This window comes from Mobula hypostoma, chromosome 8, assembly GCF_963921235.1.
Source record: "Mobula hypostoma chromosome 8, sMobHyp1.1, whole genome shotgun sequence".
Classification (NCBI taxonomy): domain Eukaryota; kingdom Metazoa; phylum Chordata; class Chondrichthyes; order Myliobatiformes; family Myliobatidae; genus Mobula; species Mobula hypostoma.
The window spans coordinates 132,875,824-132,896,694 of record NC_086104.1 but is presented as its reverse complement, the minus strand read 5'-3'; the positions used below and the strand labels follow the sequence as shown (position 1 = coordinate 132,896,694).

Below are 20,871 nucleotides of genomic sequence, written 5' to 3'. Positions count from 1 at the left end.
TGGTTCAGAAGTCTGGTAACAGTGGGGATGAAGTGTTCTGAAGTCTAAACATCTTGGTTTTCATGTTCCAGCAGGCAGAAGAGAGAAAAGAGAACGGCCAGGGTGATACATCAAAACGACGCAATCCAAAAGCACAGCAGTGGCAAGGCTGGGATTCACGGGTTACACAGGCAGGGACCTGGAGAAGTGTAACAGTACAGCAATCAAACTTACAGGCTAAAATATTCTGATTTCTTTAAGGTCTTTCCTGTCTATATGCATCTTGGATGCATCATCAGTAGCATCATTCATGCACCACTGGCAAAGCCCAAATTAATTGTCCTTTCCTTACTGCCCTCGAGAAAGTGTTGGTGAAAGTGACCCCATTCTGGTAAAGGGGAGACCCAGTGCTAATAAGGAATGAACAACATAGCTCGAAGTCAGCGTTGTGTGTGACTTGCTGGAGAGAACCTGCTGTTAGTGTGTTGCCAATGCATCTGCTGCTCTCGAGCTCCTTAGAGGTCAAGGTTGTGGGCTTGGGGGGGAGGGGTCACTGTTGCAGTAGGCCAGACAAGTAATAGAATACTGTGACGTTTCCTCCGTCACTGTTTCTTGAGGATATTCTGCAGAGAACCTCCAAATTCTTGAGCGCTCCACTAAAATGCCCGCTGCTGCCCGTAAGGAGTTTGTACGTTCCCCCCCCCCACCCGACTGCATGGGTTTCCCCCCACGGTCCAGAGATGTACCAGTTGTAAATTGTCCCGTGATTAGGCTAGGGTTATTGGGAGATTGCTGGGTGGTGCAGCTCGAAGGTGTGGAAGGGCCTATTCCACACTATATCTCAATAAGTACGCAGTTCTTTCTGAAAAGTCTGAATGTTTTTTATCCATTTCCGTCCATAGGTGCTGCCTGAGTTGGCAAGTTCATCCAACTCACTGTGGGATGCAACCCATCTCTTTCCCTATTAGGTTTCCAGTGCCATTGCATTTACGAACCAGTCTTCTATCAACGAGTAGCCTGGTATCTAATTTTCTCCTAACTTACTGACCAGAGTGGATTGAGGAAGTGATGGACTGCTCTCTCTCACCATCTAAAGCATCTTCCCCTCCCTTTTTAACATTAACCCCCATGTATGTAAAGCAGTCCTCAGCTGGTTTATTCACATGCAGAGATTTAGGACATTTAGGTTTGAAATTGAAACACATTTTATTAAGCAGTTTTTGCGCACAGGAGTTGCACAATGTTGTAAATACTTATTGAAGATTATTCACTTTACTCAGCAGACCAATAGCTGTAGATTTCACTGTAAATCTCTCAGTTCAAACTGAATTTATCAAGGTACATATACAGGATGACACCATATACTGTACAATGCCGAGATTCATTTTCTTGTGGGTGTAGACAGTAAATCCAAGAAACAATAGAATCACGGGAAGACCTCACCCAAAAGGATTGGCAAACAATGTGCAAAAGACATCAAACTATACAAATGCAAAAGGAAAATATAATCAAAATAAATGAGCAAAAAAATATCAAGAATATGAGGTGAACAGTCATTGAAAGTGAATCCATAGGCTATCGGAACAGCTCAGCAATGGAGTGAGTGAAATTTTCCCTCTGGATTCAAGAGCCTGATGGCTGAGGGGTAATGACTGTTCCTGAACCTGGTGGTGTGGGCCCTGACTGTTCCTTCTTCCTGATGACAGCAGTGAGAAGAGAGCACGACCTGGATGGTGGGGGTCCTTGATTATGGTTGCTGCTTTCCTGTGACAGTACTCCATGTAGATGTGCTCAGTGGTGGATAGGCTTTAGCCGTGATGGACTTGGCAGTATCCACTACTTTTAGCATGATTTTCCTTTCAAAGGCATTGGTGTTTTCATACCAGGCTGTGATGCAGCCAGTCAATATCCTCTCCACCACACATCTATGGAAGTTTGTAAAAGTTTTATGTGCCATAGCAAATCTTCACAAACTCCTAAAGAAGTAGAGTCACTTATGTGCTTCCTTTGTAATGGTAATGGGCCAAGGACAGACCCTCCGAAATGGTAACACTGAGGAATTTAAAGTTGCTGACCCTTTGCACCCCCGATGAGAACACACCCTCGCAGATCAGTTTAAATGAATACTTCATATTAGAAAAAAAAATCATCTTTATTGCATCATTGTCCTTTGTACAGATTAAATAAAAGCCATCTGTAATTTATGTATGCATAACTTCTTTACATCTCTTAAGAAAAAATAATCAGCATCTTTGAAAATGATATACAGTAATCATTGTAAAACAAAAAGTGCAAATATTCAAGTGAAAAAGATAGAGGATATACAATGAGGGGCATCTCCGGGAGTATCTGCAGGGACCAACAAGGCTGTCTCCGAAGATTCTATAAAACACTGTGACCTGGATTCCAAGCTCCAATTCACTCCGAGGGTGTCACTTAAATTCATCTGTATAATATATATATATATATATGCATGAAATCTAAAAATAGATAATACACTCGTAAAAAACACCCAAGCTTTCAGCTGCAGCATCCTGTTGTTCTCTGAAAGGTCACTGGTGGATCACACAGCCCATAGTTAAGGTACAGCCTTTGTATCCTTACTACTGATACAAAATATAACTGTTTCAGTACTCTGATGAACTTGCATGAAATTCAGATGACCCAAAGTACCCAAAAGACAAAGACTCAGAATATCTTGCCACCTTTCCAACTTCAATCTTGAACTCCCATAAGTCTGAATCTTAAAAAGTCATGCTGATGTTAGCCTTTTTCTTAAAAACAGATCAACCCAATGCAATTTAGAATGTTGTTCATCTGCGAATTGAATAATCAAACAAGATTAAAAGTTTTCCTGTTCAAACTATGTTGCAGGAACCCAAAATTAGCAAAGTACTGGGCTAGTTTTCTGGACAATTTTGTCATTCTTTTACAAACTCCTAAAAATAAAAAAAAATAGATCAGTTTCAGAACAGCAGGGCAAGTTTAATTTGTGAACAAAAGGACTCAGGGAAGTTAATTTATTATTTTTTTTAAAGTACAGTAGTGTTAAAGGGTTTTAATTTACGTGGCTCAGAGCTGCACCGATATTAGTCTGGCAGTGCCTCAAGAAAGCAGCATTGATCATGAAGGATCCTCACATCCAGGACATAACCTCTTGTTACAAGAGATGGAGACAAGAACAGAAATCTAAAGACCCATTCTCAATGTATTAGGAACAGCTTTTTACCCTCCATCAGATTTCTGAAAGGTCCACAAACCTACGAACATTACCTCATTATTCCTCCTTTGCATTATTAACGTATTGTAGAGTATATTTTATGTATTGCACTGTATTGCTGTTGCACACGAATAAATTTCATGATATGTCATTGATGATAGTCCTGACTGCAGATACTGGAAATTTGAAGCAACACACACACACACACAAAGTGTTGGAGGAACTCAGCATGTTTGGTAGCATCTATGGAGGGACGTGATTAGTTAAAGTTTCAGGTCAGTCCTCAGTAGTAATGGATTATCCCCTTCTGTTCTATTGGGCATTTGGGTATCTGATAGCTGGTGACCACTGGTGACCAGTGCGTAGAAACATCAGGGTTTCTTCAAAGTAATTAAAGCTTACAACATAATCATTCCAGATAATCATGATTTTTTTTAAAAAAAAAAGAAGAGACACGTAAGAGGTATTCAGTTGCAACGTTCCTTCAGAGACTGGTAACCGCAGACACTCAGTTTTCTTGAGAAATAGTGAAGCACATGTACAGTGCAGGAAAATCCTGCTGATCAGTCTGGCTCAGATGGAAGTCCGTTGACACTCAGGGAGCTTGTCAGGGCAGAGTATACTGAGCACTGATCATAGGACTATCCGGACTGAGCAACTGCACTGCAAGTGTAATGACAAGCTAGACCCTCTGGGGTGGGTGGACAGGTCTTGAAGGCACAGGTCGAGCTGGTGCCGGCCTAGAATTCAATAAAAAGAAACACTTTCAGTAGAATAAAAATAAAGTTATCACGACGCTCAGATCCAGTAATGAAATAGCCCAGTAATTCAGTTTATTATCCCAGTTAACTTAACTCGGCTGGGTGGCGTTATCCTTTTGATCAAAAGCGCCCACTCTTTCACTTTTCAAAGGCAAGCTCCAGTTAAAAGCTGAGGATCACAGAAGCAATAACTTAGAAGGAAAATGGTGCTCCATTGGAAGACTCGGAATAACAAACTCCCACAAAATTTCACATAACATCCCTAATCTGTGAATCAAGATCCCAGACGCGCACTGGAAAGGGGAGAAAGGTCAGCCATCCCCCACTTTGAGCTCGTGGTACTTTTCCTGCCCGATTCCCAAGCTATGATGGGAATTTACATGCACGATGTAATAGTAGAATGCTCATGTTTGAAGGGAATTCATGAGCCAGGTTTTGCTACACCTTTAGACAGAAGGAGCCCATCTGGCACATCAAGCCCATGCTAGCTCCTATTGATCCCACTCTCTTCAGTTCCCTCTCACACAAGTCCTGCAATTCTCCCTTTGGTGCATTTAGCCATGAGCTTACACTGGAACCAATGTAACACTGGGTAGCAAAAGAACGAAGTAGAACCACGCCAATGCATTGCAATTTTCAAAATGCACGATAAATCAGTGACACAAGAGACTGACCTTTCTCCCCCAACATATTGATGCAAACATGAAGAGAGCACAGCAGCAACTCTGCTTCATTAGGATCTGAGGAGATTTGGTGAATGCACCAAAATAAACCAAACATCTCACCTTATTCACTCCACCCATAACATCACCAGTATTTGTGCTTGCAAGTATGCCCCCACCACAGATAGAAGTGGAGCTGGAATCAGTGGGCTTCCAGACAAATTCATATCTAACATAGAAACATAGAAAATAGGTGCAGGAGTAGGCCATTCAGCCCTTCGAGCCTGCACCGCCATTTATTATGATCATGGCTGATCATCCAACTCAGAACCCTGCACCAGCCTTCCCTCCATACCCCCTGATCCCCGTAGCCACAAGGGCCATATCTAACTCCCTCTTAAATATAGCCAATGAACTGGCCTCAACTGTTTCCTGTGGCAGAGAATTCCACAGATTCACCACTCTCCGTGTGAAGAAGTTTTTCCTAATCTCAGTCCTAAAAGGCTTCCCCTTTATCCTCAAACTGTGACCCCTCATTCTGGACTTCCCCAACATCGGGAACAATCTTCCTGCATCGAGGCTGTCCAATCCCTTTAGGATTTTATACGTTTCAATCAGATTCCCCCTCAATCTTCTAAATTCCAACGAGTACAAGTCTAGTTCATCCAGTCTTTCTTCATATGAAAGTCCTGCCATCCCAGGAATTAACCTTTCACTATGTTTGCAGTTGAGCTTATGCAACTGCCAAGGACATGTCTGGAGTCTCGAAAGGTCATGGGGGATACAAGTGGGGTGGCACTGTAGCATAGCCATTAGCGCAATGCTACTACAGTGACCTGAGTTCAATTCCAGCCACTGTCTGTAAGAAATATCTACCTTCTTCCCGTGACCGCATGGATTTCCTCCAGGTGCTCCCGTTTCCTCCCACAATCCAGACACATACAGATAAGGCGGCTAATAGGTGACAGAGATGTAACTGGGCAGCACAGGCTCTTTGGGCTGTTGCTGCTCTGTACTTCTAAATAAAATAACTCAAGCTGATAACACACCGAACAATTTGAAAACTGAGCTCCCAGGTTTCCCCTATCCAGAGAGGTACTGGGTCACCAATGATTGCTTTGGAAGGCCCATCCTGCCCCCTTTTCTCCTCCTCACAGGGCACAGCACATCAGAAGCTGTGAACTGATTCTCTGAATACAGAATGGTAATAATAACACTGGACAATAAAGATTTTGCTTCCTGAATACCTTTAGGTGTATGAACTTTGGGCTACTGATCATGAAAATCACGATGAAATTTCCCTATCACACACCATTTTTTAAAATCACTTACATTTATTATTTCAATTCATAATTCAAGTCAATTAAAATGTTGCCTACAATGTAAGCTGGAAAGTTTCCTATCTTGTCCAGGCATGCTCGGGCATGCTTAGGTAGTGCAGCTGCTGCATGGCAGGACAGGTTTTGGTAATAATTATTGGGTTCAGGACTGTAAGGATGGAATTTGCTATCACCAGGCACAAAAATTTCGATGAAGGATTTTGATATTTGAGACAGATGCTTCCCAGAATAACTGATGCCAAGATTAAGGAAAGCATTTTTGTTGGTCCACAAATCAAACAGGTCATCAATGACAGGCAATTAGAAGAATTTCTAGTAGGACCGGAGAAAGTCACATGGAAGGCATTCAAGGAAGTTGTTGAAATTTTTCTCTGCATCTACAGAGCACCAAACTACATGCGGCTGGTTGAAAGCATGCTTCAAGCATATAAAACCATGAAGTGCAACATGTCACTAAAGATTCATTTTCTGCATTCCCATTTAGACTTCTTCCCTGCAAATCTTGGTGCTGTTAGTGACAAGCATGGTGAAAGGTTTCACCAGAACATTGTGGTCATGCAGAAAAGATACCAGGGCAATTGGAATCCATCAATGCTGGTGAATTATTGTTGGACACTTAAGCGAGAAGCCTCAGACACTACGTAGAAATAAAAATCATTAACAAAGTATTTTTAAATTAGTTGAACTATTGCAAAGCATCAGCACCATTATGCAATTAAACACACTATATTCATTAACAGTTAATTTGTTGTTTCTCCAGATTCCTACGTGATACAAGTAGTCTAAAATTATATTTGTGTTCATCTTCAAGCAGTCTATCATAAACAAAAAAAATTCTAAGAAAGCAACACTTTTGAAAAAATCTGCTGTCCAGTGTGATATAAACTGCAAGCCAGCATCCAGAAAATGGCAGGCTTTGCAATGTAAATCCTGCGATAACTTGTACACACAAAAAGCTTGCATCCTGCAAATGGTGAAGTATTGGAGCTCAAGTGTTGGCCTCACCAATACTTATTCCTCATCAGTAAATTATACCTGTTGTAGTCTTTTCCACCACTGCTTTGAAAAAATAGGCTACATACTTCAGACAGTGTAAAGAGGAGAAGGATTTTCTCTTTGATGGATGCTCTTCCTCAAAGGGTTGAAGCAGTAAATAGTCAGAAAACTGAAGTAGATTCACGATGAGCTAGAGAATGAAATTCAGTACAGAAACAGGCCTTCTGGCTACTTGGCTCATCACTTACACGCTGACTTTATCTGCACTAATCTCATTAGTCTGTCTCTACACCTGGCTTATTTCAGGCATCGTAATTGCACTCTATTCCACCAACTCCTCTGGCAACATGTTGCAAGCATCAACCACTTTCTGTGTAAATACCATACAGCCCAGGTCCTGTTTAAAACCCCTTCCTTTCAACTTCAGACGAAGACCAATTAATAACCCCTCCCTCCTTATCAGGGGAAAAAAATTCCAACTATCTACCCTATCTCTGCCTCTCATTATCTTATATAATTCTATCAGGTCATCCCTCAATCTCTTCTGATGCAGGGAAAATAAGGCATAAGAAATCCAGCGTCTGTCCCTTACTATAGTCCTCCAAACCTAGTGAATCTTTGCAGTCTCCCGCACAGATAGGAATTTGGACCCAAGGAGAACATAGTCTCATTTGGTATCTTGCTGTTCAGAGCTCTTTCCTTGCCAGCAATGCCCCAAGGTTGTGAAAGGTACTGAATAAATGCACGTTTCTTTGCTCCAACTTAGTCTGGTTAACCTGTCTAGTTTTCTTCACGGACCTTCCCTCATATATGCTCTGAATCTGAAAGGTGAGCGAGCTTTGGGACCCCAAACCATAGTTGTCCTGCCAGCGCAACGGCAGACACCAGAAACAGGACGATAGGATTACTGAAGAGACAAGCAGAGACAGAGCACAAAAAGCAGGCCAATGGCTCTCATCTGTATTTCAGATAACTTTTAATGGGGAACCTCCAAACAATACCAGCTAGCTTCCAGTCTGGCAAAACCCAGGCTCTAATGAACCAGGGGTTAGAGAGAGAAAGAAGGAAAGGAAGCTGGAACTTGAAACTGACAAGTGACCAATTTTTAACACTGATGGGGGAATACGTGCATTTATAGTTAGGAAGGAACATACCTGGATGGTGTCAGCTGTGGTGGTCTGTTTACATATGTTGGCACTGTTGTCCTTGTTGGAACAACCTATTTAAAAAGAAATAAAAGCATATAATTTGTAGAAACAGGACTCAAAACCTCTGTGAGCACAGAAGAATGCCTCCCAGTAATTCCTCCAGTGAAGAAGCCGATAAAATGGATTCTGTGGTACAGTACAGAATCAGAACTGAAAGCAACTAAGCAAGCACACCATGTGCTTACTCGTGGCTGGAAGGCAAGTGGATATGACAATATTGTAAAGTATTTGCCCACTTTTATTTATTTTCACACAATATTCATACTGCCAAACAGATTTTCTGCAATTTCTACAACATTCGAGGAGATCTCAGGGGTGAGCTTTCCCACACAGAGGTTGACGAATCTGGCAGAGGAGGAGGAGGAGGAGGAGGCTCAAGCAGAAATACAACACTCAGAGTAGGTCACAAACTTGACTCAGTTTCTTTTTGAGGAAATTAAGAAGCTGATTGATAAGAGCAGGGAGATGAATGTTGCTTACATGGATTTTAGTAAGGCTTTTGACGAGGTATTGCATGGTAGGCCCATGTATGCGATCCACGCTGACTTGGTAGCAATACAGAAAGGAGCTGGAGGAACTCAGCTGGTCAGGGGAGGGAAATGGAGGATTAATGTTTTGGGTCAAGACGCTCCACCAGGGCTGGAAAGAAAGGAGGAGATAGCCAATGTAAAAAGGTAAAGGGAAACAGAGCTGGTGGATGATAGGTGCATCCAGTTGAGGAGTGTGATAGACATACTGGGGAAGGGAGGATGAGAGGGGGAATGATGTAAAAAGCTGGGAGGTGACAGGTGGCAGTGAAAAGGGGCTGAAGATGGAATCTTATTGGAGAGGACAGTGGAGCACGTAATAAAGGGAAGGAGGTGAGAAGGGGGAACCAGTAGAAAGAGTGCATGTTGATAGGCAAAATCAAAATAGCTACGGAGGAGAGGGGGTTTATGAGGGCTGGTGGGATGAAGACCAAAAAAAGGGGGTGGAGGGGTTGGTTATCGAAAGTTACGAAAATCACTGATGACTCGGTAGTCTGGACTCAGATTGGCTTGCCACAGAAGACAGAATAGTGGCAGAAGGGTGTATTTCATGCTGGATGTCTGGAGACCTATTCTGCAGCAATCACTGTGGGGACCTCTGTGGTGGCATACGTGGATGACAATGTAGGTAGCTGCACTAGAAAGTTTGCAGATGACACAAGGATCGGTGGTGTTGTGGACAGTGAAGGTGGTTGTCAAAAGCCACACCAAGATGTAGATGAGTTATAGATATGGGCAGAGAAATGGCAGATAGAGTTTTATTTGGGCAAGTGGAAGATAATACATTTTGGAGGGTTAAACTCAAGGGAAAATCATACATAAAGTGGCAGGCCCTGAACAGCACTGATGTACAGAGGGATCTTTTGGTCCAGATACATAGCCCACTGAAAGTGCCATTACAAGGACACTATTCTTTATTGGTCGGACCATTGAGTACAAGAGTCAGACTGAAGCTATATAAAACTTTGGTTAGGCTGTGCTTGCAGTATCATGTGCACATCTGATCTCTCCTTCCACCCCATTTCAGGAAGAACGTGGAGGCTTTGGAAAGGGTACAGAAGAGGTTTACCAGGATGCTACCTGGATTAGAGAGTCTGAGATACAGACTAGCATTCTCTGTAGCATCAGAGGCCGATGGAAGTTTATAACATTGAGGAACATAGATGGGGTAGACAGTCAGAATCTCTATGCCATGATAGAAATGCCAAGAACTAGAGGACATGCATTTAAGACAAGGGGGGCAAAGTTCAAAGGAGGAAGGTGTGCGGACAGGTTTTTTCCTCTTCCACAGTGGGTGATGGGTCCTTGGAACGGGCTGAAAGAGGAAGTGGGGGAAGCAAACACAATACTGGCAGTGATGGCAGTGATAAAGAGGCTTTGGGATTGACAGACAAGTATGCAGGGAGTGGAGGGACCACGTGCAGGCAGGAGAGATTAACGTGGCATCATGCTCAGCACAGACATGGAGTAAAAGGCCTGTTCCTGTGTGGTTCTGTTCTATATTCTTTGTTCCACGAAAAGGCACTTGAACGGAGACTCGGGGAAGAAAGGAATAGAAGGATACAGTATCATGAGTAAATGGGGATCATGGTCAGCACGGACAACTTGCAGTACATTTCCATACTCCTACTGAAGCCTAAAACTGAAGATTCCTCCGTTCTGTCCCACTCCTGAGTTAATTTGCAAAAATTAATGATTTACATCAGAATGAAGGTGGATATAAATTACCAATTTTGTTGGTGACCCCATAATTGGTGGCATAGTTTGGACAGTGAACAGAGTTGCTACCATGCGATGTAGATAAACTGGGAAAGTGGACAAGGGAATGGCAGGTGAAATCTAACTCAGAAAAGTGCTAAAGTGAAGTTCAACCAGGCCAGAAAATACACGGTGAATCAAAATCACGGTGAATACACGGTGAGGTTGCTTTAATCCCAACCTCCAGTGCACGTTCACCCTGTGAATGAGTACATTGTACATTGCTCCTAGTGAGTAGCAGAACTTATGATTAATCTTGAGAATTAATGCAGGGAAAATGCCTTTGAAGAGTGAAAACCTGGAGTATTGAGTTTCTTGAAGGCAGCAACATTGGGAGACAAGATGGTAAAGAAAACATAGCAAGCAAAGACACTGAGCTTAAGGGATGGGTCATCATGTTACACCACATTGTTTTAATCCCAACCTCCAGTGCACGTTCACCCTGTGAATGAGTACATTGTACATTGCTCCTAGTGTGTAGCAGAGCTTATGATTAATCTCGAGAATTAATGCAGGGAAAATTAATGCACTGACTTGGCTTGAGACAACCACCTCTGATGTCTTAAGCCAATCAGAGAATAGATAAAAACTTTCCTCCCCGTTACCCTGCGATTTATTCTCCTTCAGTTTCTTTCATCACTTCCCCTCGAGAAGCTGGTCACCCAGCCAGGAGCACACCAAAACCTACCCTTACTCTGCACTAAACCCAGAGGAGATAAAAACATTTTATATACTGTTTTGAGCATCATCAACACATCAGTTATCTGCAGGGAGGCAGCCATTAACTTATCTTTGCAGATTAATTCAGCTATGCATCAGACAACAGCAAATCACAGTCTCATTAATTATCCACCAACAAATCACATTTAAAAAGGTTTAATCAGGAAGACAACCAAGCTCAGGCGTTTATTCCCCATCAGTAGTTCTAACCACACTATGCAGTACGTTGTACTCGGTCAACAATGCTTAGTTCCATTGTATACAGTGTTTAGTACTTGCAGCCAGGGATAAAAGTCAGTCTAGGGCAGATTTTAGCTCCTTTAACGATCTGAAGCGCAATGGGTAACAGTTACAGTAACAGCAGGACACAATTCTTCCTGAGGTCATTACAAGTTTCCATCTTTCCAAAGGTATTTACTTCCTTTTGCCTCTAAAATGTAGCAAAATGTAGATGCTGTTACTGTGAACGTTAAACTCATGGTCAATTACCAGCTTGCAAAGTTAATTCATAGCTGCAAAGCGCACAAAAAAAAAAAATTGCAGGTGATGGAAATCTGAAATAAAAACGGAAAACACTGGATATGCTTGCCAGGCCAGGCAGAAACAGTTGTGGCGAATGGTCACTGACTCTAAACATCACCTCTGTTTCTCCTTGCAGAGGTGTTGCCTGTATCAAATATCTTCTGTTTTTATTTTAGATTTAAAAATTTCCTAAAAAAAACCACAAAGTTCTCCAAATTCATGTGTCTCGGCTCGAGTAGGCAGGGGCCTATGTTAGCAAATTCGTATTTGCATTTGATTCCAAAGTTTAGCAAGCCTGCATTGTGAACAAGTATATTCATAAAACGTTTGGATTTTTAAAAAATTAGTTTGGTCTTCACAGTGACATTGACAGCGGTCTTTTCACACCCTTTATTTAAATATGGCTCACTTATTGTGCTTTACATCAAATAAAGCTTAATTTCAGTCCAGCCGATTTTAAGGTGAATTTCTGCACAGAACAGAGGAACTTTGTGTGCTTGTATTTCATGAAATCCCCACCTTTCTCATCAAACACTTTACAAAAGCAGAGGGTCAGAACACCAACTCTTAAGAAATTCCCAAAAGGTCTCCCTGAGGATTCATTAAGACAACTTACCTCTTGGGCTGGTATTAATTGGACCTGGTATTTTAAAAATAAAACATATTATTGCTGCATCTAAAAGATCAAAGACAGAAGTCCTAAACTATCTAATGCTCGGTGTTGGCAGGTTCCAGCTTCGACCCTCACAACGAGTAGTGGAGAACAGTCTCTGCGCAGTCATACTTGGTTAAACCATACATTTCAGAATACTGTAAGCACAAGACTTCATGGCAATAAATGAGCAGGAAGAACAGGTCGAGGATGAGAGGTTTTACTGAGTAATTCTCAAGGAACAACACAGCACAGGAACAGGCCCTTAAAGCAATTGTGCCATATTGATTTGCCAGATTTTAGAGAGGGGAGGTGTAGAGATTTAATAGCAGGTCTTTCTGGGAAAGGTTACAGGCTTCACAGAATGGCACAGTTCACAAATCAAAAGAGAGAACCTAACACCTCAGATGCTTACCAGAAAATTCCATCTTCTCGTCGAAACATTGGTCCAACTGGCACCAAAGCAAGCTTAGAGATGCCCTTCTGCATTGTCAAATGGGCACTTGCAAAGAAGGTGGGAAGCAGCAGGAGAGGAGGCCTTCGGCCTCTGCTGCTTACTCCTCCATTTAGTAAGAACATGGCTGATCTTCTAGCTCGGTGACACTTCCCTGCTCTAATTCCATATTCCTCAATTCAGTTCATAAAAAAAGATCCACTGCTCTCTACCCTGAGTACACACACAGGCCAAGACTCTACTGCCCTCTGGGTTGCAGAATTTTAAAAATTCACCAATCTCTTAGTGAAGGAATTCTTCTATCTCTGTCCTGAATGGCTGACCTCTATTTTCAATCTGTGAGCCCAGGTTCTAGGCAACCCAGTTAAAGGAAACATCATCTGTATCTTCCCCATTAAAAATTCTCTAAGTTTCTGCAAATTCACTTCTTCTTGTACTAAACCATAAAGAGCCTAAGCCCACAAAACTCCCGATGGAAGTTCCCCAACCTGAACTGTCCCTTTTCACAGATGCTGCCAGATGTGATGAGCATTTGAAAGTGCTGCAAAGTACAAACCCAGTCTGTTCTCTATCTGAGAAGTTAAACTGATGAATCTTTACTGCACTCCCTCAAGTATATCCTTCCTTGGGGCATGACAGTATTCCAGGCGCAGTCCAGTGGGTTCCCAGATAATTGCAGTGTGTGGAGGTTTTACCTTTGTATGGGTGGCGGGGTGGATACATAAGGCACTTCTCTTCTCCACTAGCCTGCAACCTACTTAGACCCCCCGGCCACACACCCCCACCAATCAGAGTCACATGAAGCCACGGGAGCAAGTGGAGAATGGTCGTATGAGCAGCTGGTGGACATCACAAGTCCTAGTTATGCGACCACTGATGCCAGGCAACCTCTGAAGTATTGATAGAGGCTGGGGTCACCCGTCTTGTAAAGACACCCAGAAGGCAGCAATGGCAAACCAATTCTGTCAAAAAATTTGCCAGGAACAATCGTGGTCATGGAAAGACCATGATCGCCTACGTCATATGATACAACATATAATGAATGAACGGTTCAGATCCACTTGAACTGAAGCCAATATACTGTTTACCTTCCCAATGGCTTGCTGCTAACCTTGATGTTAACTTCCAGCCATTCAAGTACAAGGATAACTAGATCTTTCTGGACACCAACAACGTTCCCGCTGGCCATTTTGAATATATGCCCCTGACTTTCCTCATCATATATTCCACCTGCTGGGTCCTAACCCACTTACCTGTATCCGCTGTGGCCCCATTCTCCTCAGAACCCAAATTGCACGGTTAGCATACTTGGATATGTTACAGTCGATCCTCTCGTCTAAGTCATCGATTCCGATTGTGAGCATTCAGAGCCCCAGCACTTGAGCCCGATAGCATACACCGGCCACAGCCTCCCTACCCGAAAACGACCCACTTATTCTTCCCTCTGCCTTGTGTCTAAGCCAACAGTCTAAACCAACATCGGGATCCCAGTGCCTCGAGCTCTAATCAATTTGCACTAAAACAGACTTTTTTTTTGTTCCAATTGTGTTTTTTTCTCATAAAAATAGTTTGTTTTTCTTGAGAATGCTGCTTATAGGATGCTAATTGTGATTTTGCTGCGAGTGGGTTTTTCATTGCACCTATGCATACATGTACTGGTGCAGATGGCAATAAACTCAATTTTGACCTTGGCAAGAGCCTTCTCCTCAACTCCCCTTTAATCCTTCCGTCTGCGGCCACCTCTGCTGAGGGAGAGTGCCCTGTTGCTCTTGCAACTAGGCAAAGAGACAGGTGGAAAATTCAAGTTAGCATGACATAGCCAAGATTTTGCAACAAAACACATGGTTTCTAAAGACAGCGTTAAAAATTATCCTTGCCGTTTCCCAACAACACCAGAACAGACGAAGAAGTGACTGCAAGGCCACTTTCACTTACCCCTTCCTTAGGCAAGTTATTCGGGGCTCTTCTTGGCCCTGCTGTGCTTTCAGACCTAAGGCAGACACATTAGGAGCGGCAAAACAACATCGTTAATTTCTAATGGTAATCCAATTTTCATAAAAATGGCGTAGTTAATCTCAACAGCTTTCAATATGCAATTATCAGAATGACAGGAAGTTAGACTGTATTTTGATACAAGAACATACACAGAGATACAACTATGTAACAAAGGTTGACTAATGTGAATTTATATAGCAACACCAGTCCATCAAAGCATTTTAAGGTGACCTACTATTGAAGTACAATATCCTTCTGATTGATTGGTGAATAAAATATGGAGAAAGATCCAAGAAACTGAGGGAAAGTGTCCGTTAACCCATTTAGTTTTCTACCAATTTACAGATTACAGCACCTGGTTAATTAAGGAATATCAAGAAAATTCCCTCTTTGCTTTCAACAGGAAAATGGACAGAACTATGTGATTTAACAACTCATCTGAAAGTTAACTCTATTGACCAGTGTAGCATCCCCGACACACAATTGTTCAATGGCTGCGTGCCAACTGGCTGCATGTGTTTCACTGCTAAGCAACAAGGCAGTCATGAACGTAGGAGAAAAATGGATTTCCCATATTGCCAAACAAAAATAAATTGAATAATCGCAGTTCAGGATGATTGAACTCTACTTGTCATCGACAGCTTTTGCAGTCAAGTCAGAAGGTCACAGGTTACAATACAACTCTGAGATATGAATCCACAACTGACAGCCCAGTGCAGAACTGAGGGGAGAGTAGCATTGCTAGACATTCATCTTCATGTGAGTGAGATATTAAACCGAAATCCTCTTTGAACTCCCACTACCCCGTCAATGAAAGCAGGTCCCATTGCCACAATAGCATTGCTGTTTATGGGATCTGACTGGGGGGATAAAATTGAAAGTCATATTTCATAGCATAGAACTGGAACTCAAAGTACCACCATAGCCTAGAGTTCTGTATGAGAAAATATCTTCACTTTTACTGAGCTTCTACTTCAGATTAACTGAAGTTATACATTGAAGTGAAAATTGGTAAGGAAGTTTTCAAATCAAACATAATTTATCACTTACATAGGTGCAATTCAAAATTGTAGCAATTTTAAGCACCACCTATAAACACCTTCTCTTTTACTTTGGCTTTTCAAAGTTTCTTCTTGAAATAAAGAGCAAAACATTTACTTGTGCCTTCGTGTTTGAAAGAATCTTCGTTTCAGCTCATTCCTTTTGATAAACATGTACACGAGCAGAACAACTAGTGGAACCACCAGCAGAAAGAAAATCAGCAATCCATCCCGCAGCGATGTGTCCTTATCTGGAAAAGGCGAGAGAGAGAGAAGCATTACTCACGAGTGGAATTGGCCAGAAGCCCTTGATGAAGGCAGTAGTGCACTCAGGGACTACTGGATCCTTTAAGTGCAAACATTCAGCAATTCGGAATCATCTTGGCACAATTTGCCTTTGTAAACCAACTTGATTCTTGGATGAGCAGTCAAAGAACATAGAATAGAGCAGCATAGGAACAAGTTCTTGAGCCACAATGCCAACCATAACGCCTGCACGTGCTCTACACTGTATTAGGTACATCCGCTCATTAATACAAATATCTGATCAGCCAATCATGTGGGTGCAACTCAATGCATCAAAGCATGCAGACGTGATCAAGAGGTTCAGTTGCTGTTCTGACTAAACATTAGTGATCTAAGTGACTTTGACTGTGGAATGATTGTTGGTACCATACAGGGTGGTTTGTGTATCTCAGAAACAGCTGATTTCCTGGGATTTTCACACACAGCAGTCTCTAGAGTTTACAGAGCGAATGGTGTCAGAAACAAAAAACATCCAGTGAATGGCAGCTCTGTGGGTTAAAATGCCTTGTTAATGAGGGAGGTTCAAGCTGACAGTAGCTCAGATAAACACACATTACAACAGTGGGGTGCAGGAGAGAATCTGAACGTGCAAAATGTTGAACTTTGAAGTGGACGGGTACAGCAGCAGAAGACCATGAACAAACACTCGGTGGCCAGATAATTAGGTATAAGAGACAGCTAATAAAGTCGCCACTGAATGTACACTCCTTCGTTCCCTGCCTGCTCGCCTGTCTGTCTAAATGCCTCTTAGTCGTTACTATTGTATCTGCGTCCACCATGCCCCTAGCAACCACTTTCTGTGTTAAAAAAAAATACCTTGTACATCTTTTTTAAACTTTATCCATTTCATCTTAAACCTACACTCCCTAATATTTGACATATCCAACTTAGGGAAAAAGGCTCTGACCATAAGAGGAAGCATGTGGCAGCTTTGGAGAAGGTGCAGCAGAGCTTCATCACGACGTTGCCTGGATTAGAGGGGATTAGCTATAAGGAGAGATTGGATAAACTTGTACAGTTTCCTTTGGAGCGTCGGAGGCTGAGAGGTGACCTGAGAGGAGAAAAACCCAACATGAAAAGCACTCATTCTGTCGCAATAAGAATTCCTGTAAACAGAGACGCCTTACTGACACCATCTATGTCATCTGTGGTCTCCAAGTTGTAAAATGAGAGAAATTTATGGAGGAGGCCATTTGGCCCATTCTATTCATGCTAGCCAAAGCTATGGCCAGTTTCCAGCTCTTGTACCCAAAAAGAGCTCCTTAAATGCACTGAAGTGTTAGCCTCCACCGCCAGGGTGTGATGGTCTAGACTATCGTACTTGAATGGATCTCTATCTTCCAATTCTTCTAATCATCTCAAATGTAGGCCACCTCGCCATTGACATCAGTGTGAAAGGTCCTATCTAACCTTCTCATTGCTGACATACAGTAACATTAGAACTTTTGAGTGCCACAATAATTTACCTTTGCCCTCGTAATTCATTTCTGTGTGACCTTGTAAATCATTGTCTACCTGCACTGCACCTTCTCTATAGCAGTTACATATTATGCTGCATTTGTTATTGTTTTACCTTGCCTATTACAAGGCACTACTTAATGATTTAATTTGTACGAACAGTATGCAAGTGATGCTTGGTACATGTGACAATAATAATCTAATTCCAGTCAGTGAGTGATCATTAGTATTAGTCTTCCCTATTGCAACAATGAGGCAAAATATGGCTTTAAACATTTGTTCAGAACAAGGCACCATTGGGATTTATCACTCATCCACAGATGACCTGTGAGTTTCCCCTCTTGAACTGCTATGGTAAAATATATCCACAATGCCTTTTGGTTGGAGTTAGGAAGATTTTAACAATAAACAAAAATCAAGAACTACAGTTACTGGAATTCTGAAAAAAACACACAAAATGTTGAAAACAGCCCAGTGAAGGGGTCTTTGACCTGAAACATCTGTTTTTGTTTCTCTCTCCCCAGATGCTCTCTGGTCTGAGTGTTTCCAGCATTTGTGTTTTTGCAAGATTTGAGCTAGAATTACGATTACCACTACAGCTTTCTCTGCCTTGCATTTGCCTGGACCAGTGCAGCTCCAGAAGCACCCGAGAAGCTCAGGGCAAAGCACTCCACGCCCCATCCTGAATGCTCATTCCCGCTGCCAGCAGCACTAAACCATCCACGAAATGCACTCACATCACAGGGCAGCCCAAAACAATTCAAACCCACAACTTTCCGCCAAGATGGACGAGGGCAGCAGGTGCAGGGGAACACCACACATGCTAATTCCTCTGAAGTTATCCACCACACTGATCTTGAAACATGTCATCGTTTCTTTGCCATTGATTGGGTTTAAATTCTGGACCCCCCCCTCCCCCAAATGGCACTGTGGGAGTACTTTCACCAGAAGGATGGCAATGGCCCCAGAAGCCATCTCATCAGCACCACATAAGCGAGTCTCAAGAGCAATCAGGGATGGGCAAGAAACACTGGCCTCGCCAGGGATCCCAAGAAATGACGGTGAAAAAGAAAATAAATATCAAGCAAGGTTCAGTCAAGTTTACAGTTCTTTTGATTGACATGATGGATAGCAGCTAAAGCTAACTGAACAGGCAAACCAATAGTTGTGGCCTTGAACAGAGAGTGGCAGATAGGGAAACAGAGGCCCTGGACCAATACGCACAGACTGAGAGGGTGGCAAAGTTGTTCAGCCTGTGCTCGATGGGCACCCTGGTATAACACATGTCCCAGCTGGTGAGAAGAACTGGTCCCTGCAGCCACGATCCTAATATCTGGCTTCCTGATCCACCAGCCCATCACGCCTCCTGCAGATCATACCTGTTCTGCGCTGTTGTAATCAGATCATTACAGTGACAGTCGCATCCTCACAAAATAAGAGCGCTCTTATGGGGAATGTGTGATGTTCAGGAGGAAATATTACAGGCTCTAGGAGCTTAGCTCAATGAAGAACAAATGGTGATATATGTCTGTTCTCCTCTTTGGACAACTCATTTCGTTTTACTGTGTGATTCAGCACGTTCACCTTTTACTTTGGAATGAGCAGTTTCAGATCTGCATTGGGTCACCTCCTGTGCAGTCAGGAAGTAGTAAGTAGGAAAACACATTTGCTGGTAGAAGGCTAGATGTTAGGAACAAAAGTTTCTTTTTAAAGCCAACCCATTATTTCCCCAGCGGAAGTACTGCCTACACGTTGATGTTGTACTGTTTAGAAGTTAATCTAAAGGCATCAACAGGATTTTGCTGAAATGAAATGTTACTTTTGAGTTTATTGGACACTAATCTAGATGCTGATCATTTACACATACTATTTACCTGTAGTATTTACTTGACAGAATCTTATAACATTTACCTGCCGGTAAATTAACTAAGTTCTTACTTATCTGTGTAAAGATGGAGAAGATGGCGACGCGACGCAGCGGCCACTCCATTGAATGATATCTATCAAGTAGGGTGCCGTGGGGGACATCACGTGATGACATGGGATTGAGACGTGTAAATCCAGCTCTCCCGTAAAAAAATCAGCAAAGTACCGTTTAAACAAAGCAAAGTTAATAAATACTTTCCGAAAACTACTTATAAACTTCGCAAGACTACTTTACGATATGCCTCGTAAACCGCAACAGAAGTCTGTTGTTGCGAAGTCGCCGCGAGATGGGAAGAAAAAAGGGCCTACTGCAGCGATGGAGCCTCGGATTCAGGTTGGATTTCCTTCGGAGTAAAAGAACCAGCATCACACAGGCCTATTTCTTTGTTGAACACGGATTATAAAATAGTAGCAAAAATTTTATCGAATAGATTATCTAAATATTTACCAAAATTAATACATATGGATCAAACAGGATTTATTAAAAATAGACAATTGGCAGATAATGTAACTCGGTTACTCAGTATAATTCATTTGGCACAAAAAAGGAAGGAGATGAGTATAGTAGTAGCCTTGGATGCAGAAAAAGCATTTGATAGATTGGAATGAGATTTTTTATTTAAAGTATTAGAAAAATATGGGTTAGGAACATCTTTTATAAACTGGATTAAAACTTTAAATACTAACCCTAATGCTAAAGTAGTGACAAATACTCAAATTTCAACACCATTCCAGGGTTTTAGAGTTAATCAGGAGGAATATAAAATTAATCTTTTTGCTGATGATGTTTTGGTTTACTTAACAAACCCACAGCATTCATTACATAAATTATCTTCTAGATTGGATGAATATGGGAAAGTATCAGGGTATAAAATAAATTGGGATAAAAGTGAAATTTTACCTCTTACTAAAGGAGACTATAGCCAATGTTGATTAGCAACCCAATTTAGATGGCCGGTAAATGGCATAAGGTATTTAGGTATAAGACTTGATAATGATGTAAAGAATTTATATAAATTTAATTATTTACCACTATTGAAAAAAATTCAAGATGATCTTGACAAATGATGATACTACGAATATCATTAGTGGGTAGAGTCAATGTTGTAAAAATGAATATATTTCCGAGATTACAGTATTTGTTTCAAACATTACCAATACAATTGCCACAGAAATTTTTTCAAGAGTTAAATAAATGTGAGAAAATTTCTTTGGAAAGGTAAGATGTCAAGAATATCATTGGAAAATCTGACATGTAAATTTGAGTTAGGAGGGTCACAACTTCCAAACTTTAAGAATTATTATAAAGCAAATCAGCTTAGATTTATTGCATCTTTCTTTGATGGT

The 20,871-nt window shown here is 41.8% G+C and overlaps 1 protein-coding gene across 2 annotated transcripts in view; it reads right to left on the bottom strand.

Moving 5' to 3' along the window:
* Positions 1 to 1,185: 1,185 nt before the first annotated feature.
* The window catches only part of LOC134350974 (disintegrin and metalloproteinase domain-containing protein 9-like), a 156,337-nt gene continuing 136,651 nt past the window's right edge, over positions 1,186 to 20,871 (bottom strand). Inside the window, exons 19-23 of one of the 2 annotated variants that reach the window (XM_063056913.1) lie at positions 15,953 to 16,085; positions 14,735 to 14,789; positions 12,310 to 12,333; positions 8,113 to 8,177; positions 1,186 to 3,939 (exon numbers count right to left, since the gene is read on the bottom strand). In XM_063056913.1, coding sequence (XP_062912983.1) covers positions 3,882 to 3,939; positions 8,113 to 8,177; positions 12,310 to 12,333; positions 14,735 to 14,789; positions 15,953 to 16,085 — 335 coding nt within the window. In that variant the 3' untranslated portion in view covers positions 1,186 to 3,881. The remainder of the gene's footprint in view (positions 3,940 to 8,112; positions 8,178 to 12,309; positions 12,334 to 14,734; positions 14,790 to 15,952; positions 16,086 to 20,871) is intronic. The other variant, XM_063056914.1, reaches the window with a different exon arrangement.